Source organism: Sphaerodactylus townsendi, linkage group LG12 (assembly GCF_021028975.2).
Source record: "Sphaerodactylus townsendi isolate TG3544 linkage group LG12, MPM_Stown_v2.3, whole genome shotgun sequence".
Taxonomy (NCBI): Eukaryota; Metazoa; Chordata; class Lepidosauria; order Squamata; family Sphaerodactylidae; genus Sphaerodactylus; species Sphaerodactylus townsendi.
The window spans coordinates 11,333,982-11,352,290 of NC_059436.1; the positions used below are offsets into that span (position 1 = coordinate 11,333,982).

Below are 18,309 nucleotides of genomic sequence, written 5' to 3' on the forward strand. Positions count from 1 at the left end.
GTCTGTGTCCTTGTTCTTTAACCCTTTTCACATGATTGTTTCTAAGGGTAGTAGTCTGACTATTTGTAGTTTGAAGAAATGGAGTATCTGTCACAGTTGAGCCCCATGTTGGGTAGAGAATGTGTGACTGGCCCACGTGACTCATATAAAACAGAAGTCCCGTAGCACCTTAAAGAATATGAGCGCTTAATCAAATGTGAGTTTTTGTGTGTTACAGTTCACTTCTTCAGATACATGGAGATCTTGCTAAAGAGGGAAGATCATTGGCGGTGTGGGGGGGAGGGGAGTTAAGACAGAGTGAATTCTGTCATGAATTTTGAAATGTAAATCTGTGGGTATGGAGGGAAAGATGGAAATGAAAGGTTAGTGTGAATTTAGTCATAAAACTTCCAAATGTGTCTGGAACAGAATAGCACAAATCATGTGTGATGAGAGCGGTCAGAGGTTCCAATAGATGAGCAAGGCGTATAGCCGATGGTGTACAGTTATAATCTGGATTAAAACTATGTACTAGTATCTGTAAATATTCACTTTCTCACTTTATCTGTTTGATTCTCTGCCATCTACTATTGTGTTTAAGATGTCTAGAGCCTGCATTTGGAAGTTTTATGACTAGTTGTGAACCCAACCTTTAAGGCTAGATGAACTCTTTATGGTAAAAGAAAAAAGACTGCTTTACCTCCAGTGCCTTTTGTATAAGGGCCCTGATGCTCCATGAGTATAGAATGTCCTAATGGAATGGCCTGTGCATTAAAACCTTGTCTTTATTCTGAACCTGACAGTATGATACAATACAGGATTCCATGTTCATGCGCGCGCACACACGCACGCACGCACGCACGCACGCACGCACACACACATATATATGGGGAGACTACGGCCAAGAAATCTGGAGGAGGGTCAGGAATGGTTAAAGATTTTTAAGTGAAAGGCTATGTTGCTGGAAACCAAGATTAAGTTAATTCACGCTATAGTAGAACACTGAAGAATTCTAGTTGACAGGAAGAAAGGTGATTCCTTTTGAAATGTGATGTTGGAGGAGAGTGTTACAGATACTGTGGACTGCCAAAAAGACAAATCAGTGGATTCTAGATCAAATCATGCCTAGACCTCCCTATAAGCTAAAATATTGTACTTCCTTTACCAAGAGTCACTGGAAATAATGCTACGGAAAGTTGAAGCCAGCAGAAGACCCAGCATGAGATAGACTGACTCAAAGGAAGTCATGGCCCTCAGGTTGCAAGACCACAGCAAGGCTGTTAATCGTAGGATGTTTGGGAGGATTCCTAGGATATGCTTCAGATACCCACATATGTATATGAGCACACAAAAAAGGTGTCCTTTGCTAGAAAAGGCTTATTTTCAAGGCCAGTTCATAGCTATGTTTGAGGGAAAGGCAGTAGTACAGTGTTGTTTGCATACAGACAGCTAGGGAAGGAATGATCTAGGCAGGTCTAGTCTTGTGCTCCAAAAGCAAAGTATATGTCTGTCAGGGCACTTCTGAGTAAATAAATACTTCATTACAATTCTCCTCCTAGTATTACAGTTAATGGTTCAAATTGAAATAGCTAGCTTCTGCTGGAAGGGCAAATTGCAGAGCATAGTACTTCGTAGCCTGAGCCTGTGAATGCTCACTCTGAAGGAAATCTCAAGATATTTATGGTAGCTATTCTGCCTTTTGGCTTACATGAGCATCTAGGCATCTGAAAAAGAACTTCAAAGGATGCAAACAGACCTGCCCAAACCATGAGAAACACAACACATCCAAGCAAGGAAGCCATGGTAACTGCTAGAGTATTCATATAGCACTGAGAAAATATGTGGCAACTGATTTGAGGATTGCTGATGAGCTTGGAACAAAAAAAAAAGGTCTGAATCAAATCATAACATGCAGGAAGTTCATGTGGAAGTAGGCAGTCTTTTAAATGACCTGGTGGCAGGCGGCTAGCCTTTTAACATCAAAACCAAGGACTGAAAACAAACTTGCAGCCAAGAATGTGGCATTATGTGCTGCATCTATCAGGCCATTCCATTCATTGTGTGCTGGTTGATTTTTTTCTAGACAACTCTTCAGGGGCAGCACATGCTGTGATAATGACAAGGAAAGGATGCTGTTGGGGGCTGCTCTTATGGCCATCTCCTTGAAGTGCCAAGTTCAAGGTGTCCAACCTGTATTCCTCTCTCTCTCACCCGCCCCCCACCCCCCAAAAAAGCTCTTGTCGGGTGGGACCGGACTGAAGATCCGGATGGGCCCCTTCCCTGCCAGTCAGGAAGCTCTACTTTGTGAGAATGCAGAACAGAAAAAAATTAAAGCAAGGGGAGTCGTGCGACCTGGCCGCAGGCTTGCAGGAAAGATGGGAGATAGATATAGATAGATATAGATAGAGAGAGAGATGTATGTATGTATGTATGTGTGTATGTGTATATATGTGTGTTTGTGTATGTATGTACAGAGAGGGAGAGAGAATGGCCCCTTCTGCACATGCAGAACAATGCACTTTCAATGCACTTTGCAGAATCCACTTGCAAGCGGATGGAAAGTGCATGTTCTGCATGTGCAGAAGGAGCCAGAGTGATTCCACACAGCATATTTATAACGAGTCGCATTCGTTTTAAAAGAACTCGTTTTCCCCTTTTTATAAAGGGAGCTTGTTGGCGCAACGCCCATAAAAAGATGTCTAGGTCCTTGGCGGCTTCTCCGGGCTGAGGGCGGCGTCTGAGAGACTTTCCGGCCCGCGCGCCATGATGCCGGGCCGGCCAAGGGGCGAGGCCGCGGCGGAGGCGGGCCGGGGGCGGGTCTGGCGCCGGAATTCAGAAGAGGCGGCTTCTCCTTCGGGCCGGGCTCGGTGGTCGTTGCCGCGGCGGCTGGTGTCTCTCCGCGGGAGGCGCCGCGTGCTGAAGATCCGCGGGGCTGGCAGCCGCAGGGCGGGTGAGAAACGCGCGCGGGTTTCGTGCAGGGAAGGGGACGCCATGCGGGTTCATTGGGGCCTGGCAAACTTTTCTTTGGGGAGAGGGAGTTTAAAGGCAGCCCAAGTCTGGCCCAGCATTTTCCGCCCCATTCTCCCGTTTGCAGGATGGAAACCTGGGTCAGGCTTGGGCTGCGCAAAGGATGCAAACGGGAGAACGGGGCGGCAAATGCGAGCAGCTGAGCCAGACTTGGGCTGCCTTTAAGCTCTCCCCCCGGAAAAACGTTTGCATGGGATGACCCCCATGCACAGAATGCAAGCGGGAGAATGGTCAGTTCAATTTATGGGGGATTCCTCCCCTGTCCCGCCACCCTGAGACGCTTTGAAGGCCAAAGCATGCGGGGGGTGGGTAGGGGGGCGGCGAGTTGGCATGCTTGGTTGCTAACTTTAATTTACCCCATGCCTCAGGTGGATTTTTAAATGGAGATTTTCAGGTAAGGTTTCTAATTCCACCTCCGGGTCCGCATCCCTTGCCCTGTACATATTTAAGGTACTGCAGTTCAACACTTACTGTGTTTGGAAAAAGTAGCTCTTGTTGAATTAATTCCCCATGTAGTTGTTGTCGAGAACAATGAGTTGTTTGTGTCTTGCTGATGGTAATGGTCTTTTACAATGTTTCTTGTTTGGGGGATCCTTTGCAAACAGGATATTGCCCTGAGCAGACCTTGTATCAGTATACCTAGAGGGGGTTAGAAGAGAGCAAGCATCCAACTTTGCTGCTTGCCCCTGCTCCCTTCCTGTGATTAGGAAAAGCATTCCTAATCATGGGATGGAGGCGATAGTTTTCGTTTGTACGTGCACAGACTTCATGCCTATGTGGTATGGGGCTACTGTGTTCCCTCCAATCATTTCCCCCCCTCCCCCCCAATATATGCTTGCATTGCATGCTCACTTGTCGGTATAGCAAGAAGAAGAAAAATGTAGTCTGCAGAGTGATATATAGTGAGCACCATCTGAAGAACAAACAGTGGAAGAACTCGGTTAAACGTGAAATTCTGAACATTTTTTTTTGTTCCATAAACGGTACTGTGGAATATCTTTAATTCATAAACGTCACAAGTCACAGTGAGCATCTTTGAGTTCAGGACATCTCCATTTGCCTCAGCCACCCTGGGTAGCAAAGGTGCCAGAAAAGTTATCTCTGGTAAAGATGCTGTAGTGCATCTTTTAAAGTTCTCTCCTGCAAGGCGTAGGCTATGAAGCAGGGTTACAGATCAGCAGATTCTGAAGTGAGTAGACCTTGGATATTCTGGCCTAAGAGGCATGTATAATGGGTCTGAGCTAGGAAATTATGCAATTATATGTACATGCTGTTGTCTAATTGGATCTCTGATGTAAAGTGTTTGAAGGGTCTAGGACAAGTCATAACATTCACATGGTTTCAGGCCGAAGAAGCTAGTTTAAATTAAACAGTATATTAAATGCCAGCATGATCCCACGGAAAGTATTTTCAGAGGGTATCCATATTGGTCAGCAGTAGAACAGCCAGATTCAAGTCCAGTAGCACCTTAGAGACTGACAAGATTTTTGCATATGAGCTTTTGGAGTACCTGATAAAGGGAGTTTTTATTCTTCAAAGCTTATACTCCAAAATCATGTTGGTTTCTGAGATGCTTCTGGACACAAATTTAACTGATGAAAATATAAATTCCTATAAGTCAGAATTAAACTGTTGGGGATGGGTTTGGGAGGCATCATCCAACATTGGTTTCAGTCTTACCTGGAAGATACATTTCAGAGGTAGTACTGGAAGATGGCTGTTGAACCTTTTGGCCCTGTCCTGTGGGGTCTCACAAACTTCTGACTTACTCACCATACCTGTCAAGATCTATTATGAACCTGCTGAGTTGCCACCAGTATGTAGGTGGTTCACAGCTCTACCTTGCTGTTCCAGAAGATAACAAAGAAACTGTAGAAACCATGAACTGGCTTGGAGGCAGTTTTGGGATGGATGAGACTACATGAACTGGCTTGGAGGCAGTTTTGGGATGGATGAGAGTTAATGTGCTGAAATTTAATCCTGACAGAATGGATGTGTTGCTAGTGGGTGGAAGGATTGAACCATGACTTCTGTCTGATTAATCCACTGTTTCTTTTATTTGGGTAGTGTATGTGGTGTACGTCAGCATGGCAGTGCCCTTTGTGGAAGACTGGGACCTAGTGCAGACCCTTGGAGAAGGGGCCTACGGAGAGTGAGTATACTCACAAAACTACAAATGTGTGGCTTGCAGAAGTAGAAAGTGCTTGTGTGACTGCAGAATTAGGAGAACTATAAAATTTTGGTACAGTTAATTCATTTTAAAAGAACTTTTGAAATGTTGAAGAAATTGACTTCAGATTATGGAATCAGTTTTCAGTGTGAAAGGATAAAGGATGGACTATGGGTAGTGGTCAGAGTTGAGGCTAATCTGTAGCTGTAGAAGAAATGAATAACGTATCCTGTCTTTCTCTTTGTAATCATGCTTTTTATTCCATCTGTAGAGTTCAGCTAGCTGTGAACAGACGCACCGAAGAAGCAGTTGCAGTGAAAATTGTTGACATGAAACGTGCAGCGGAGTGCCCAGATCAGATTAAGAAGGAAATTTGTGTTAACAAAATGTTAAATCATGAGAACATTGTAAAATTCTATGGGCATCGGCGAGAAGGCACTATCCAGTATCTCTTCTTGGAGTACTGCAGCGGAGGAGAACTCTTTGACCGAATAGGTACAGAATGCTTTGTGGGCTTCAAGGTCATACTTGTAATGTAGAAGAAGAAGAAGAAGAGTTTGGATTTATATCCCCCCTTTCTCTCCTGTAGGAGACTCAAAGGGGCTTACAATCTCCTTGCCCTTCCCCCCACACAACAAACACCCTGTGAGGTGGGTGGGGCTGGGAGAGCTCCGAGAAGCTGTGACTAGCCCAAGGTCACCCAGCTGGCGTGTGTGGGAGTGTACAGGCCAATCTGAATTCCCCAGATAAGCTTCCACAGCTCAGGAGGCAGAACGGAGAATCAAACCCGGTTCCTCCGGATTAGATACACGAGCTCTTAACCTCCTACGCCACTGCTGCTCCTACGCCACTGCTAATGTAGTGAGAATTCAAATCCAGATCCTCTGTAGCTCTAAAGGCCCAATCCAGAGCAAGGTCTGGAGGTGGTGTTGGGCTGCATTAGTAGATTTACCATCCCAAGGGCACTTAATTCCAACAGAGGGTCAAATTGGCCAGTGGCCAGTCACAGCAGCCCCTCACCTGGAAGACAGCTATGTAGTATTTGAAGCCACCTGAGGAGTGAAGGAATATTGGATTCTTTGGCCTTAATTGAGTTGCTCCTCTATTAAGCTGAAGAAAAACAAATCAAAATTGTTTCAGTTTATCCTAAAAGAAAATCTCTTGATGCAAATTCACTGTTCCTTGTCAAACTGATTGTCTAGAATTTTCTCTCTCTTAGATTCCTGTACTAGTGCTTTCAATTTCTTCTTTCAGTTTTTAGTCTGACTTCAGAAGATACTGATAACAAATAAGCACAGCACTTACATATACCATCAGCCATTACCTATAACATAATGTAGATTGACGTTTAGGTGACATGTAACGTTGTCTAAATGTAAGGGCAGCTGAAATTGGCTGTTGTGCATAATTTCAGAGGCATGTAAGTGCATCCAAAGCAAAGTACTTTTACTTTTGAGTGTTTAAAAAATTACAATTGGATATTCCAATTGAAATATTTGCTATCGCACATGTTGCTCTGGAGCCTACAACCAAAGCTGTTTGGAGGCAAATAATTAGAATGTTCTAATACATTATCTATTAGAACTGTTAAAAACCCAAAATTCTCAGCTTCTTCCTTATAAGGTGTTTTCTTACAGAGCCAGATATAGGAATGCCTGAACCAGATGCACAAAAGTTTTTCCACCAACTTATAGCTGGTGTGGTAAGTTTCTTTATGCTTGTTTTTCAAACTTTTGTTCCTGGAAGAACATGAAATTAATAGCTTGTATTGCTTTTAAAGGTCTACCTCCACAGTATGGGAGTAACGCACAGGGATATTAAGCCCGAGAATCTCTTGCTAGATGAAAGAGGTAAGAGGAAAACCATTCTAAACGAATAGCCTGAAATTGTGTGATTGTTGCAGAAAATAGGAAACAATATGCTTACCTTTGAGTTTTATTTAAATTCGGTTTACATTTTAGATGTAGGAACTTAACCTTCCTGTATGTAGGACCATGCAGTCTGTCCTTCTGTCTTCATCAGTCACCAACCAGATTGATATCTTACAAGCAAAGCATTATGGTCACAGTTCTTCTGTGTTTGATCTCAGTATCCTGCACATGGAGTTGTGCTGTCTCTGGATTTCTAAGGTTTATTAGACTGATTATTTCAATAGAATCTTGCTGCCCTTGGAGAAAAGTAAAATGATGTGTGACATGTGCATTCTCTCCTTCTGTTTGCTTAGATAACCTCAAAATTTCTGACTTTGGTCTAGCAACTGTGTTTAAATACAACGGTCGTGAGCGACTGTTGAACAAGATGTGTGGCACGCTCCCATATATCGCCCCAGAGGTCCTTAAAAGAAAAGATTTTCATGCTGAACCTGTTGATGTCTGGTCATGTGGAATAGTGCTCACTGCTATGTTGGCAGGAGGTAAGAGATGCTCAATTTTTAGTTTTGCTAATATGGATTTAATCGTCTAGCCACACAATACATTTTCTTAACAGTAGTTCAGGTAAGCAATACAACTTTTGTGTTATCAGTTGGGCATCCAGGATTTTTATACATTTCAAAACTTATCAAAACCGTATTCTCTGGGTATGGTTGGAGGGAGGGGAATTTGAGGTGAGGTCTGAAATAGTGTGCACCGGGGAATGCTTGTAATTTTCGTTGTGCGTGCACAACGACAATAAATGCTTCTTATTACAGAGGACCAAAAGACTTCTTTTCCTCACTGACTGGGATGTTCAGTGCAGTTGGTTTCCAGGTCTAACACGTGGCCTATTAAGTCTGGAACCCTTGCCTTGGGGTTCTTAGCTGTGCAGTGCGGCTGTATTGTGGTCCCCTCACATTTCTCTGTTTTCATGTTGGGGGGGGCATTCACTGCTTGCTCTGCAGCATGCTTGCTGAAGTCTCAGTGGGCCTCTGCTTTTCCTGGTTCTCTTTACTCCACCCATCAGCTCCCTCTTAAAGGCACAGATCTCATCTCACTCGGTAGTTGCAAGATAAAAGGCTTTGTTGAAGCCTTTTTAATTGCAGTTATATTGATATACCTGTGACTACAGTTATATTGATATTGAGGTGCCTTTCCAAAAATAACCTCCCCTAAAAGAAAGAGGCAGAGCAGTTCCCTTGATCACACTCTGTTAAAGAAGGGGACCACGTCTTAGAACTGATCTCTTCCCCGCCACAAACACATTCTTTCTGATGTTGCTGTCATGAGAGGAGAGGGAGTTAAATGTTTAGATGACCATTCGGGATTCATCCTGCAGACTTTCCTCCCACCCACCCATTATTAACAGTAACTGCTCTAGAAGAGAAAGCGCGAAGGAAATGGTTCGTCTGCCATTTGGAAGTTTTCAAATGCACTAAAAGACCGCTATTTTGCAGTGATTCTCTGTTTATATCAATATAATAAATAAATAACAAAATTAATCTGAAAGGGGGGAAGGGGATAGGTGTGCAGAGGAGTGAGAGGGGCTGGTGGTGGGTGAAGGGAAAAGCTGTGCCCATTGGCAAATCTTCCCTGCTCTGACAGCAAAGAAAACTGAAGTCGCACTTAAAGTGGTGTCTCTTTGTACAGGGAGAATGGAAATTGAAAGTGGGACTGGGGGAAATACATCTGTGCAATAAATCTTGCTTCGATGGACATTCACCCTGCTGCGCAGCAGACACCGTGTGTATTAAGTGCCAGCAGATTGGATACAGAATAAATTGGCAGTTTTCCCCAGTTTCCCCCTACATGCAGGAGCAGTTCGTAGGTAGTTTGCCATTGACTTTCTCTATGTTGCAACCCTGGGTTTCCTTGGTGGTCTCCCATCCAAGTGCTAATCAGGGTTTATCCTGCTCAGTTTCTGACAGCTGACAAGATTACACTAGCATGGACCAATGAATGTTGTTAGTGACTTTTTTTATAAGCCCTGGAGTACCTCTTTCTGATAGGATAAAATCTCTTGTGATAGAGAGTCAGCATTCTAAATAGGTTTTTCTCCCAGGCTGCTTACAAGTTTGTCAAGAACTGAGCCCTGTGGGGATAGGGCAGGATATAAATTTAATAAAATAAGAACTGTGACTTCCTGTCTTGCAGAATTGCCTTGGGATCAGCCTAGTGATGCCTGTCAAGAATACTGTGATTGGAAAGAAAAGAAAATATACATTTCACCATGGAAGAAGATCGATTCATTGCCCTTGGGTAACTCACTTGACCAATTGTAATAATCTTATTAAGGGGCTTGGTTGACGTGCTAAGAGAGCGAAGTAGTATTTCTCCTTATGTGATGATATAGGTAAAGTGTTTCAAACACTTAAAGCAGTAGACAAATGCTAAGGATTATGCTACATGATTGTTTATGATTGTAGAACCTATTTTTCAGATATTGAGAACCAAAGAGTCTATTCTTACAAACCTTTAGATAACTAGTAGGCATGAGGCAAAACAGAAATTTACTCGAGTTTGAGGTTCTAATTTTGTTGACAGATTTGCTGTGGAAGCTGCTTGAACTAATTCAGAAATTGTGAGTCACATTTGACCAGGCTGTTTTCTTTTCAGCTTTACTTCTCAAAATACTCACTGAGAACCCTACATCAAGACTTACTATTGCAGATATTAAAAAAGACAGATGGTATACAAAGCCTCTAAAGAAAGGTGAGTACCTTAAAACCTTTTAAGTTGCAACTGACTTTTGGTGACCTTGTAGTAGGGTTTTCAAGGCAGGAGATTCCAGAGGTGGTTGGCCATTGCCTGCCTCTGCATCAGGACCCTGGTATTCTTTGGAGGTTGCCCATCCAAGTACTAACCAGGGCTGACCCTGCTTAGCTTCTGAGATCTGATGGCATCAGGTTGACCTAGGGCACAGATGTCAAACTTGTGGCCCTCCAGATGTTATGGACTACAGTTCCCATCATCCCCTGCCAGCATGATGGGCTATGCAGGTCCTAGGGCTATGCAGGTCAGCCTTAAAACATGCTTCAGTATATATCAGTATTTTTTTTCAAAAAAACCCATTAATGACAGGTCTGCAGACAGTTTAATGCAGGGGTCTTCAAACTATGGCCCTCCAGATGTTCATAGACTACAATTCCCATGAGCCCTACCACTTGGCTATGCTGTCAGGGGCTGATGGGAATTGTAGTCCATGAACATCTGGAGGGCCATAGTTTGAAGACGCCTGGTTTAATGGATTCCTTATTCTGCTTCAGTACATACCATGGAAAGAAATGCATTGCAGGTTGGACCCAGACTACAGCTGGCTATTTCCACCAATTTCCTGTTCTTTCTGCAGACCATCCCCCTGATGTTATTCCTCAGGGTAGCCTGTCCCCTGGGAGTAACATTTTTTGGAGATCAGTGGGAGAGGAGAGGTCAGGAAGTTCATTCCTCTGATGGAGAATTTAGTCAGGATCCAACCCTGTTTCTTTAAGAATCTGGAAATTAGTATCTTAATCTGTTTTAATGTTTAAGATTTTCTTAGTTTTGGCTTGAGAGAAGGTCAGAGTGTAAATCCTTCCCATGTTGAGATTTTTCCTCCTAGCAAGTGATTTGTGGCAGTCTTCTGAATGACAATATAGAAAGTGGTTCTTTATGCAGTTGGTGTTTACAGACATATTATCTCTAAACAACTGAAAGAGGCAGAGTGTGAATACATTGCCTTCAGGTCCTCTGGCATGCTGAACTGGTCCCATCACTACTGAAGTGTGCATAGCTGTTTTGATGTCACATGACAAGATTTGTGTTTAGCTCCTTCTGGCATGTAGCAAGGGAGACATAAATTAGCTTGCACATAACCCTAGAGAGTTGGAACCTCCTTGGTATTATCAGGCAGGTTGCTGCCTGTTGTCCAGCATCAAAAAACAATGAGCATTTGATTGCTCGGCCCTGAACCAGAAGGAATGAAAAGTAATTTCTGAGTACTGATCACTGTGGTTTTTGCTCTTCAGGTATAAAGCGACCTCGGGTCTCTTCAGGGGGACTTTCAGATTCTCCAGCAGGGTTTTCTAAGCACATTCGTTCTGATATGGACTTCTCACCAGTGAAAACTGCACACAGGTGAAAATTTGTTGACTTATAGGAGGTTAAGGAGCAGCAGTGGCGTAGGAGGTTAAGAGCTCGTGTATCTAATCTGGAGGAACCAGGTTTGATTCCCAGCTCTGCCGCTTGAGCTGTGGAGGCTTATCTGGGGGAATTCAGATTAGCCTGTGCACTCCCACACACGCCAGCTGGGTGACCTTGGGCTAGTCACAGCTTCTCGGAGCTCTCTCAGCCCCACCTACCTCACAGGGTGTTTGTTGTGAGGGGGGAAGGACAAGGAGATTGTCAGCCCCTTTGAGTCTCCTGCAGGAGAGAAAGGGGGATATAAATCCAAACTCCTCCTCCTCCTCCTCCTCTTCTTCTTCTTCTTCTATAATATCCAGTTAATATTTTATAATGTGTTGTTCAGATGCCTCCTAGGTCCTAGCTAGACTTGTGTACTCTTCATCTCTCCCATAATGCTAAGCTATTGGATGGAGAGCCTAAACAGTGCTAGTACATGCCACAGGGCGTCTGTGAAATACTTGGCAAAAACACTGTCCACTGGAGGTAGGAAAGGATAGAAATGTGGCAATAGCCATATAGTAGTGATCTTTTGAGTCAGTAGCCTTAGAAAATGTTCCATTGTGGTACGTTCTGTTTATATAATTCCTTCTCTCTTTGTGTTTTTAAATTACTGCAGTGAGGAAAGAAAGACGTGTTCCAATTCCCAGCCAGAACTGGGCACTGGCCTTTCCTTGTGGGATAGCAGTCCAGCTGGTATTGACAAGCTAGTGCAAGGGATCAGCTTCTCCCAGCCAGCCTGCCCTGAACACATGCTGGTGAACAGCCAATTGCTTGGCACGCCAAGTTCTTCACAGGTAGCCTTGACCAGCTGCAGTTTGCTTTTAGCTTTCCATAGAAGCCGGGGACAGAGGCTTCCATCTCAAGCATTACTGAGCTCGACTGGATTTACTTTGAACATGCTTAGTAGCCATCTGACTAGTAGCACAATTCTAGTGGTTTTTGTTGTTGCTTGGATTTACCACACTTTCACATAGGCTGAGTAATCCACTTTCAGTGTACTTTGCAACTGGATTTTACTGTGTGAAAGGTAAAATCCAGTTGTAAATTATTGCTAAAGGGAATTGAAAATGCATTATTTCACTTCTTTGCCACAATTGTGTTTAATTTAATCACCAAACTTGTTGCCTGCACTACTTTTCATTTCAAAACACAGTTTTGATGAAAACCTGATGTAATCTTTCATTTTAAAACAGTTCTGTTTGAGAAGACTCGTTTTAATCGTGCATGAGTATGTGTATAAGTGCCATCAAGTCGCTTCCGGCTCAGGGCAACTCTATGAATGAATCGGTGTCCTCCAAATCATCCTATTGCTGTCAGTCTTACTCTGCTCTTACAAACTGTGGCTTCCTTTATAGAGTCAGTCTCATGTTGGGTCTTCCTGCCACCTTCAAATTTTCCCAGCGTTATTGTCATTTTAATTACTGTATGGCATCTGGCTCTTCTTTGCAGAACCCATGGCAACGCTTGGTGAAGAGAATGACTCGTTTCTTTCTGAAGCTGGATGCTCCTCAGTCATATAGCGTCTTGAAGGAGGTTTGTGAAAAGATGGGCTATAACTGGAAGAAAGCTTGCACGAACCAGGTAAAGACACTTTGAAATTGACATCCTTTGGCCATGAGATAGTTATGCGGAGTGACCTTCAGCCAGTTCTCCTCTGCATTTGCTTACCAGTGTTTTTTCCCCTTACTTCTAAAGCAATATTTATTTTTCCTTGCTAGGTCACCATATCAACCGTGGATAGAAGAAACAATAAACTAATTTTCAAGGCAAATCTGGTGGAAATGGAAGACAAAATTCTTGTGGATTTCCGTCTGTCAAAGGTAAGTGAAATTAACATTAACCTGAATTCTAAGGAAAGTTTCAATTCCTATAGCAGATGTTCTGAAGTCAAAACAACATACTGAAGTCAAAGCAAAGCATCATTGTGATGTGGTGCAGTATAAAACGTGATCTGACCAAAGCATTCTTGTAATCTTGACATCCTACAAACTGAGGAACAGTGGATGCTAATCATTCTTAATGTCGGAAGTCATGAATGGTACTAGTGTTCCAAGCTATGGTAGACCTTCAGTAGTGCAAACAAAACTGAAAGATATTTGAACTAATTTCTGATGAAGTGTGTTTTGTAAAAACATTATTTATTCGTTCGATTTATATCCCGCCCACCCCTGCCACAGTGGGGCTCAGGCCAGCTGACAACGAATGTAAAATACAGCAATTTGAAAACTTTCCATCCTTAAATAATATAAATCTAAAAACCCAATAGAGCATCTAATAAACCTGGAGTCTTCTAATGGTGCAGATGACCACATTTAAAAAATCAGCTCTCCTGGTATTGTATGGGGCAACCTGGAAAACATTTGGCCATAGGAGGCAACAGTAATGAAAACAAGGGGAGGGAACCTCAAATGAAAACCAGTTAGCTGGTGGCATGGAAAATAGTATACACCTGGTGGAACACCTGTATGAGGGGGTGGGGCAAGTGAATTGTATTAGCCTGAAAGTTACTTTATCCTAGTTTATAGAAACTCTGTCTAATAGGCCTGATGGAAAAGCTGTAAGTTGAGAGATGGGGATTGTGTTGACCTCCCAGTTTATAGAAACCCCAACTAATACATGTCAGGCTGCTGACCGCCATCATGTATTTCCAGATAAACAGTCTGTCGAGCCTTTCTCACATTAATCGTATCTAGCCTGAAGGTGGGGCTCCCAGGGAGATAAAGGCTTTTGGAATATTGTTCCATCTCCTCAGCCTAGCATATGCACCCCATTAATTCAATGATCGTGTGTTGTATTTTTTTTTTCGGTGTAGGGTGATGGTTTGGAGTTCAAGCGGCATTTCCTGAAGATCAAGGGGAAACTGAGTGACGTTGTCAGCGTGCAGAAGCTGTGGCTTCCCACCACATGATTGTGTTTGAAGTTGAAAGCTGCTCAGTGTTGGATCTTGTCACTCTGACTTGGTGTCTTCTGCTGAGAGACAGTTATGCCTGCCACAGTCTGGACTCAAGAGTTCGATGGTTTGCTTGGTTAAGTGAAGCCATTCACTGGTGGTGACAGGAATAGAAATAATCTGCATATAATACCGCACCGACTACTGTAATGGGGCAAAGTTTTGCTGCCGCATTTCAATCCGACTGTGCTCATGATAAAGCTGCCAGTGCCTTAACTTATGTGAAGTTCTTAGAATTATTTTTGTAACGCATTCAAGACCCAAATACTTGTATTCCTTTCAATCTCCAAACTGCTGCAATCACAAAACAATGCAAATTGAAGCCTGGAGCAAGCTGCGGCATTCATGTTTTGAAAATTTCGACAAAAGTTCACTTTTTGTAAATTTGATGGTACTAGTATATGAAATATTAGGAATGTAGAATGAGATCCCTAAGCTATTGTTTGGTTTATAATAGTTTGTGGATATCTGAATGAAGCAATGCTTCTAGTCCTTCAGTTTCATATTGGTTCAGTCTAAGGCGCAAAGCTAGTCAATATGGCAACCCCCAAAGCATCGCTTTTCACTGTGGGGTCCTTAATTCTGCTTGGAATTGCATCATTTGAAGTGGGGAACGAGGAACTGTTTTCTGTGTCCCCCCCCCCCTCCATTTTGATGCCATATTGGGGGACCACCAGATGCCATATTGGGGTTTGGGGGAATACCAGCCCCCACCCCACCCCCCTGTGCTGCAGTTTCTAGAAAGATCATGCCTCCCACGGTGTTTTAAGGAGTTTTTTTTTTTAATTAAACATAGCTGTGAAATGGTGCTGTCTCTCTGTGATGGACTCAGGGATGCTGCATTATCTAGTTCGGTCCTAAGAAGAACATAAATCAGAACTGCAATGATTGTTAGAGGGCCTTGTCAAATTTTCTACTCTTAGATCAGTATTCAGCGGCACACACATCCTTCCCGCCAAAATCTGACAGAACCCATTTAGCCTCTAGAATAGTGGTCTCCATTCCATTATTGTCTTTTCTTTGCTCCAGGTGTATTTCAAATAGATGCCCCAGGGTCATTTTAGTGATGCCTTATACCTCCACTCCAAGAGACAGGAACCATGCTTCTGGCAGATCATATTAAAGAACAATAATGTGAATTTTTAAATTTGCGTGTCGTGAAAAAACTCTGCAAGAAAACACGTTACATAATAAAGAATATTTCAACTTGAAATGACTCTCTGATTGTTTTGCACAGAATTCTGCTTTGGTTCTCTCTGTTGCTGGAAATCTACACAGTTTGAATCCAAATGGGGAAGATCATGGTAATGTCTTTCTGTTGCAAAATTGGGTAATTGTTCGGACAACACGTGGAAAAATTTGTAGAGGGACACATTTTAGGCTGAGAGAGTTGAAGCACTTCCCTCTACGTATGATAAATGGAGAGGTGCCTGGGTGTCTTGACAGCATGATGATTATATTTGGTCACCACCTGGAACTGGAATTGTTACAAAATCATACCATCAGGTATGAAACGTATATGCTGAATGCTTTTCCCATTTAGATGAGAAGGGGATTTAGTGGCATTTAATCCCTCCCATTCTCAGCAAGCTTTGATCACAGGATCCCTTATATTTTAAGTAAGGCTGGTTATCCAGCTTAGACCATTGATCAACTTTTATATATGAGACTGATATATTGTAAATTTGGTCCTTTTTAGGATGAACATAAGACATTGGTATGGTTGTCATGGAATCATAGAGTTTGAAGAGACCCCAAGGGCCATCCAGTCCAACCCCCTGCAATGCAGGAACACATAATCAAAGCACTGCTGACAGATGGCTATCCAGCCTTTCTTTAAAAACCTCCAAAGAAAGACTCCACCACACTCCGAGGTAGTGCATTCCACTGTCGAACAGCCCTTACTGTCAGGAAGTTTTTCTTGATGTTTAGGTGGAATCTCTTCTCCTTCACCTTGAACCCATTACTCCTGGTCCTAGTCTCTGGAGCAGCAGAAAGCAAGCTTGCTCCCTCACCAACATGACATCCCTTCAAATATCTAAACATGGCCATCATGTCACCTCTTAACCTTCTCTTCACCAAACTAAACATACCCTGCTCCCTAAGACTCTCCTCCTTGTCACAGTACTTCTGAGCTCTCTAAGCCTGCAGATCAAAATAACATCAGAATGAGATGGTAATGCTGTCTGGGTTAGTTGTTATGGACATTCCAACCTGCTTTGAATGCCCACACAGTGCCATTTTTCTGCTGGTCAGCTGATGTCTCTACCCTGATCTTTATTATTTGTCGAACAGAGACTGCAGACGCTCTTCAAAACAGTGGTACAGACTGCAACTACTGAGGTTCAGACCATCCAGTCGTAGGAGTTGAGGAGAAAACACAGCTGTGTCTCAAGGTAATCCAGGAAGTATTTTTCATTAAAATAAAAAAGTAAAGGTACAGGCCATGGTTTTTTTTAAAAAACCATTCTATGGATTTTATATTCTGCAAGTGCTGGAGAAAAGTGCAGCATAATCAGTCAGGGATATATATTGCATACAATAATGATTAAGGAAACATAAGACGAAAATAAAACAAGATAACAGCTTATGCTAATTGCTTTGCATGTCTTGTGGTTTGTTACAAGTAGTAAAGAAGTCAAAACTAGTTCTTGTGAACTTAGTAAAGTGTCAATTCCAAATGTCTCTGTAAGTATTCTTTTGCTAGTTCATGCACAGTGTAGTCAGTCACTCAGTGTGAGCAATATACTGATGTGTTAATAGAAGGTAAATACCAGGACCTCCAGTTTTGTAAGGTTAGCAGCTATGATGGCTGTCCTCCTAATCTGACTCACATGACTGTCTAACTCACATGCAGCTGGAATGAGACTGAGAGCAGAGAAGAGAGCAGTGCGTATTTTGCCTCATGGACTCTGTCCGGGATGAAGGCCACTGGCGTTCCTGCCTAGGGACATGGGATACCCCTTGTCCCCGGGCGCATCGATTGAGGTCACGTGGGGGGCGCCAAAACATCCTCTGACACAGGGAGGGATTGAGCAAGTCCTAGAAAGCAGGCATTGAAGCAGCAGACTGCTCCCAGTGCCTGTCGTAGCCCCGCCCACTCTGTACGGTGGCCTGGAGTGTCCAGGGGGCGGGGGAGAAGTCCCACTGGGCTCCCAGGAGCAGGACTAGGGAGCTCCGCCTCCCCTCCCTCTAACCCAGTGTGCCTTATTCGCCTTAAATTAAGTGTGGCATTGCTCAGAAGCCTTCTCCCTGGCAGCCGGGCGCTGTGCACAGGAAAAGGCAAGCTGAGCAGGGAGCCCAGCAGCAGCAGCAGCACTGAAGATGATGCTGACTTGCTTGGTAAACCTTCAGATGGGGGGTGACTTGTGAGAGATTTACATGCTTATTATTATTATTATTATTATTATTATTATTATTTATTTATTTAATTTGTATACCGCCCGATCCCCGAAGGGCTTAAAAGTTAATTCCCACTTGCACTGGCTTGGAGCTGTTTCTCAGGCTAGCAGCCTACCTCACAGGGTTGGTGTGAGGACACAATTAGGAAAGTGGTGGGGAGAGAGCCATGCCTGTTTTGCTGGGGGGTAGGAGGTGATTTGTGAGAGATGATGCTGACGTTTGCTTGGTAAACCTTCAGATGGGGGGTGACTTGTGAGAGATTTACATGCTTAAAAGTTAATTCCCACTTGCACTGGCTTGGAGCTCTTTCTGAGGCTAACAACCTACCTCATAGGGTTGGTGTGAGGACACAATTAAGAAAGAGAGTTGGTGGGGAGAAAGCCATGTATGTTTTGCTGGTGGTGGGAGGTGTTTTGTGAGCTGGTGCAAAAAATCATTGTTTGGTCGTTGTGGGGGAGGGTGGTCGTCCATACCTGGGGTGGGGGTGGGGGGGCACCAAACTCAGATTTTGTCCCCGGGCTCCAGTTTGCCTAGATTCGCCCCTGATGAAGGCACAACATGCCCTGACCTGCTTTCACTAGGGAAAAGCCCTCCTATGCTACTTGTATGACTTCCATTCTGCCGGCATCAACAGCTCTGCTGGGTCAACCTGAAGTTAAGGGCTACAGTAGGTTTTAAAGGATGAAAAATCATCCTTTCCCCCCTCA

At 43.5% G+C, this 18,309-nt stretch overlaps 1 protein-coding gene across 1 annotated transcript; it reads left to right on the forward strand.

The window, feature by feature from the left end:
* The first annotated feature begins 2,777 nt into the window (after positions 1-2,777).
* Positions 2,778-15,413, forward strand: CHEK1 (checkpoint kinase 1). Its single transcript, XM_048513370.1, has 13 exons — positions 2,778-2,929; positions 5,074-5,158; positions 5,448-5,671; positions 6,814-6,878; positions 6,957-7,026; positions 7,401-7,589; positions 9,244-9,348; positions 9,706-9,801; positions 11,094-11,202; positions 11,867-12,044; positions 12,700-12,831; positions 12,969-13,070; positions 14,063-15,413. The coding sequence occupies exons 2-13, from the start codon at positions 5,094-5,096 to the stop codon at positions 14,156-14,158; spliced, it is 1,431 nt and encodes a 476-aa protein (XP_048369327.1). The 5' UTR covers positions 2,778-2,929; positions 5,074-5,093; the 3' UTR covers positions 14,159-15,413.
* Positions 15,414-18,309: the final 2,896 nt, after the last annotated feature.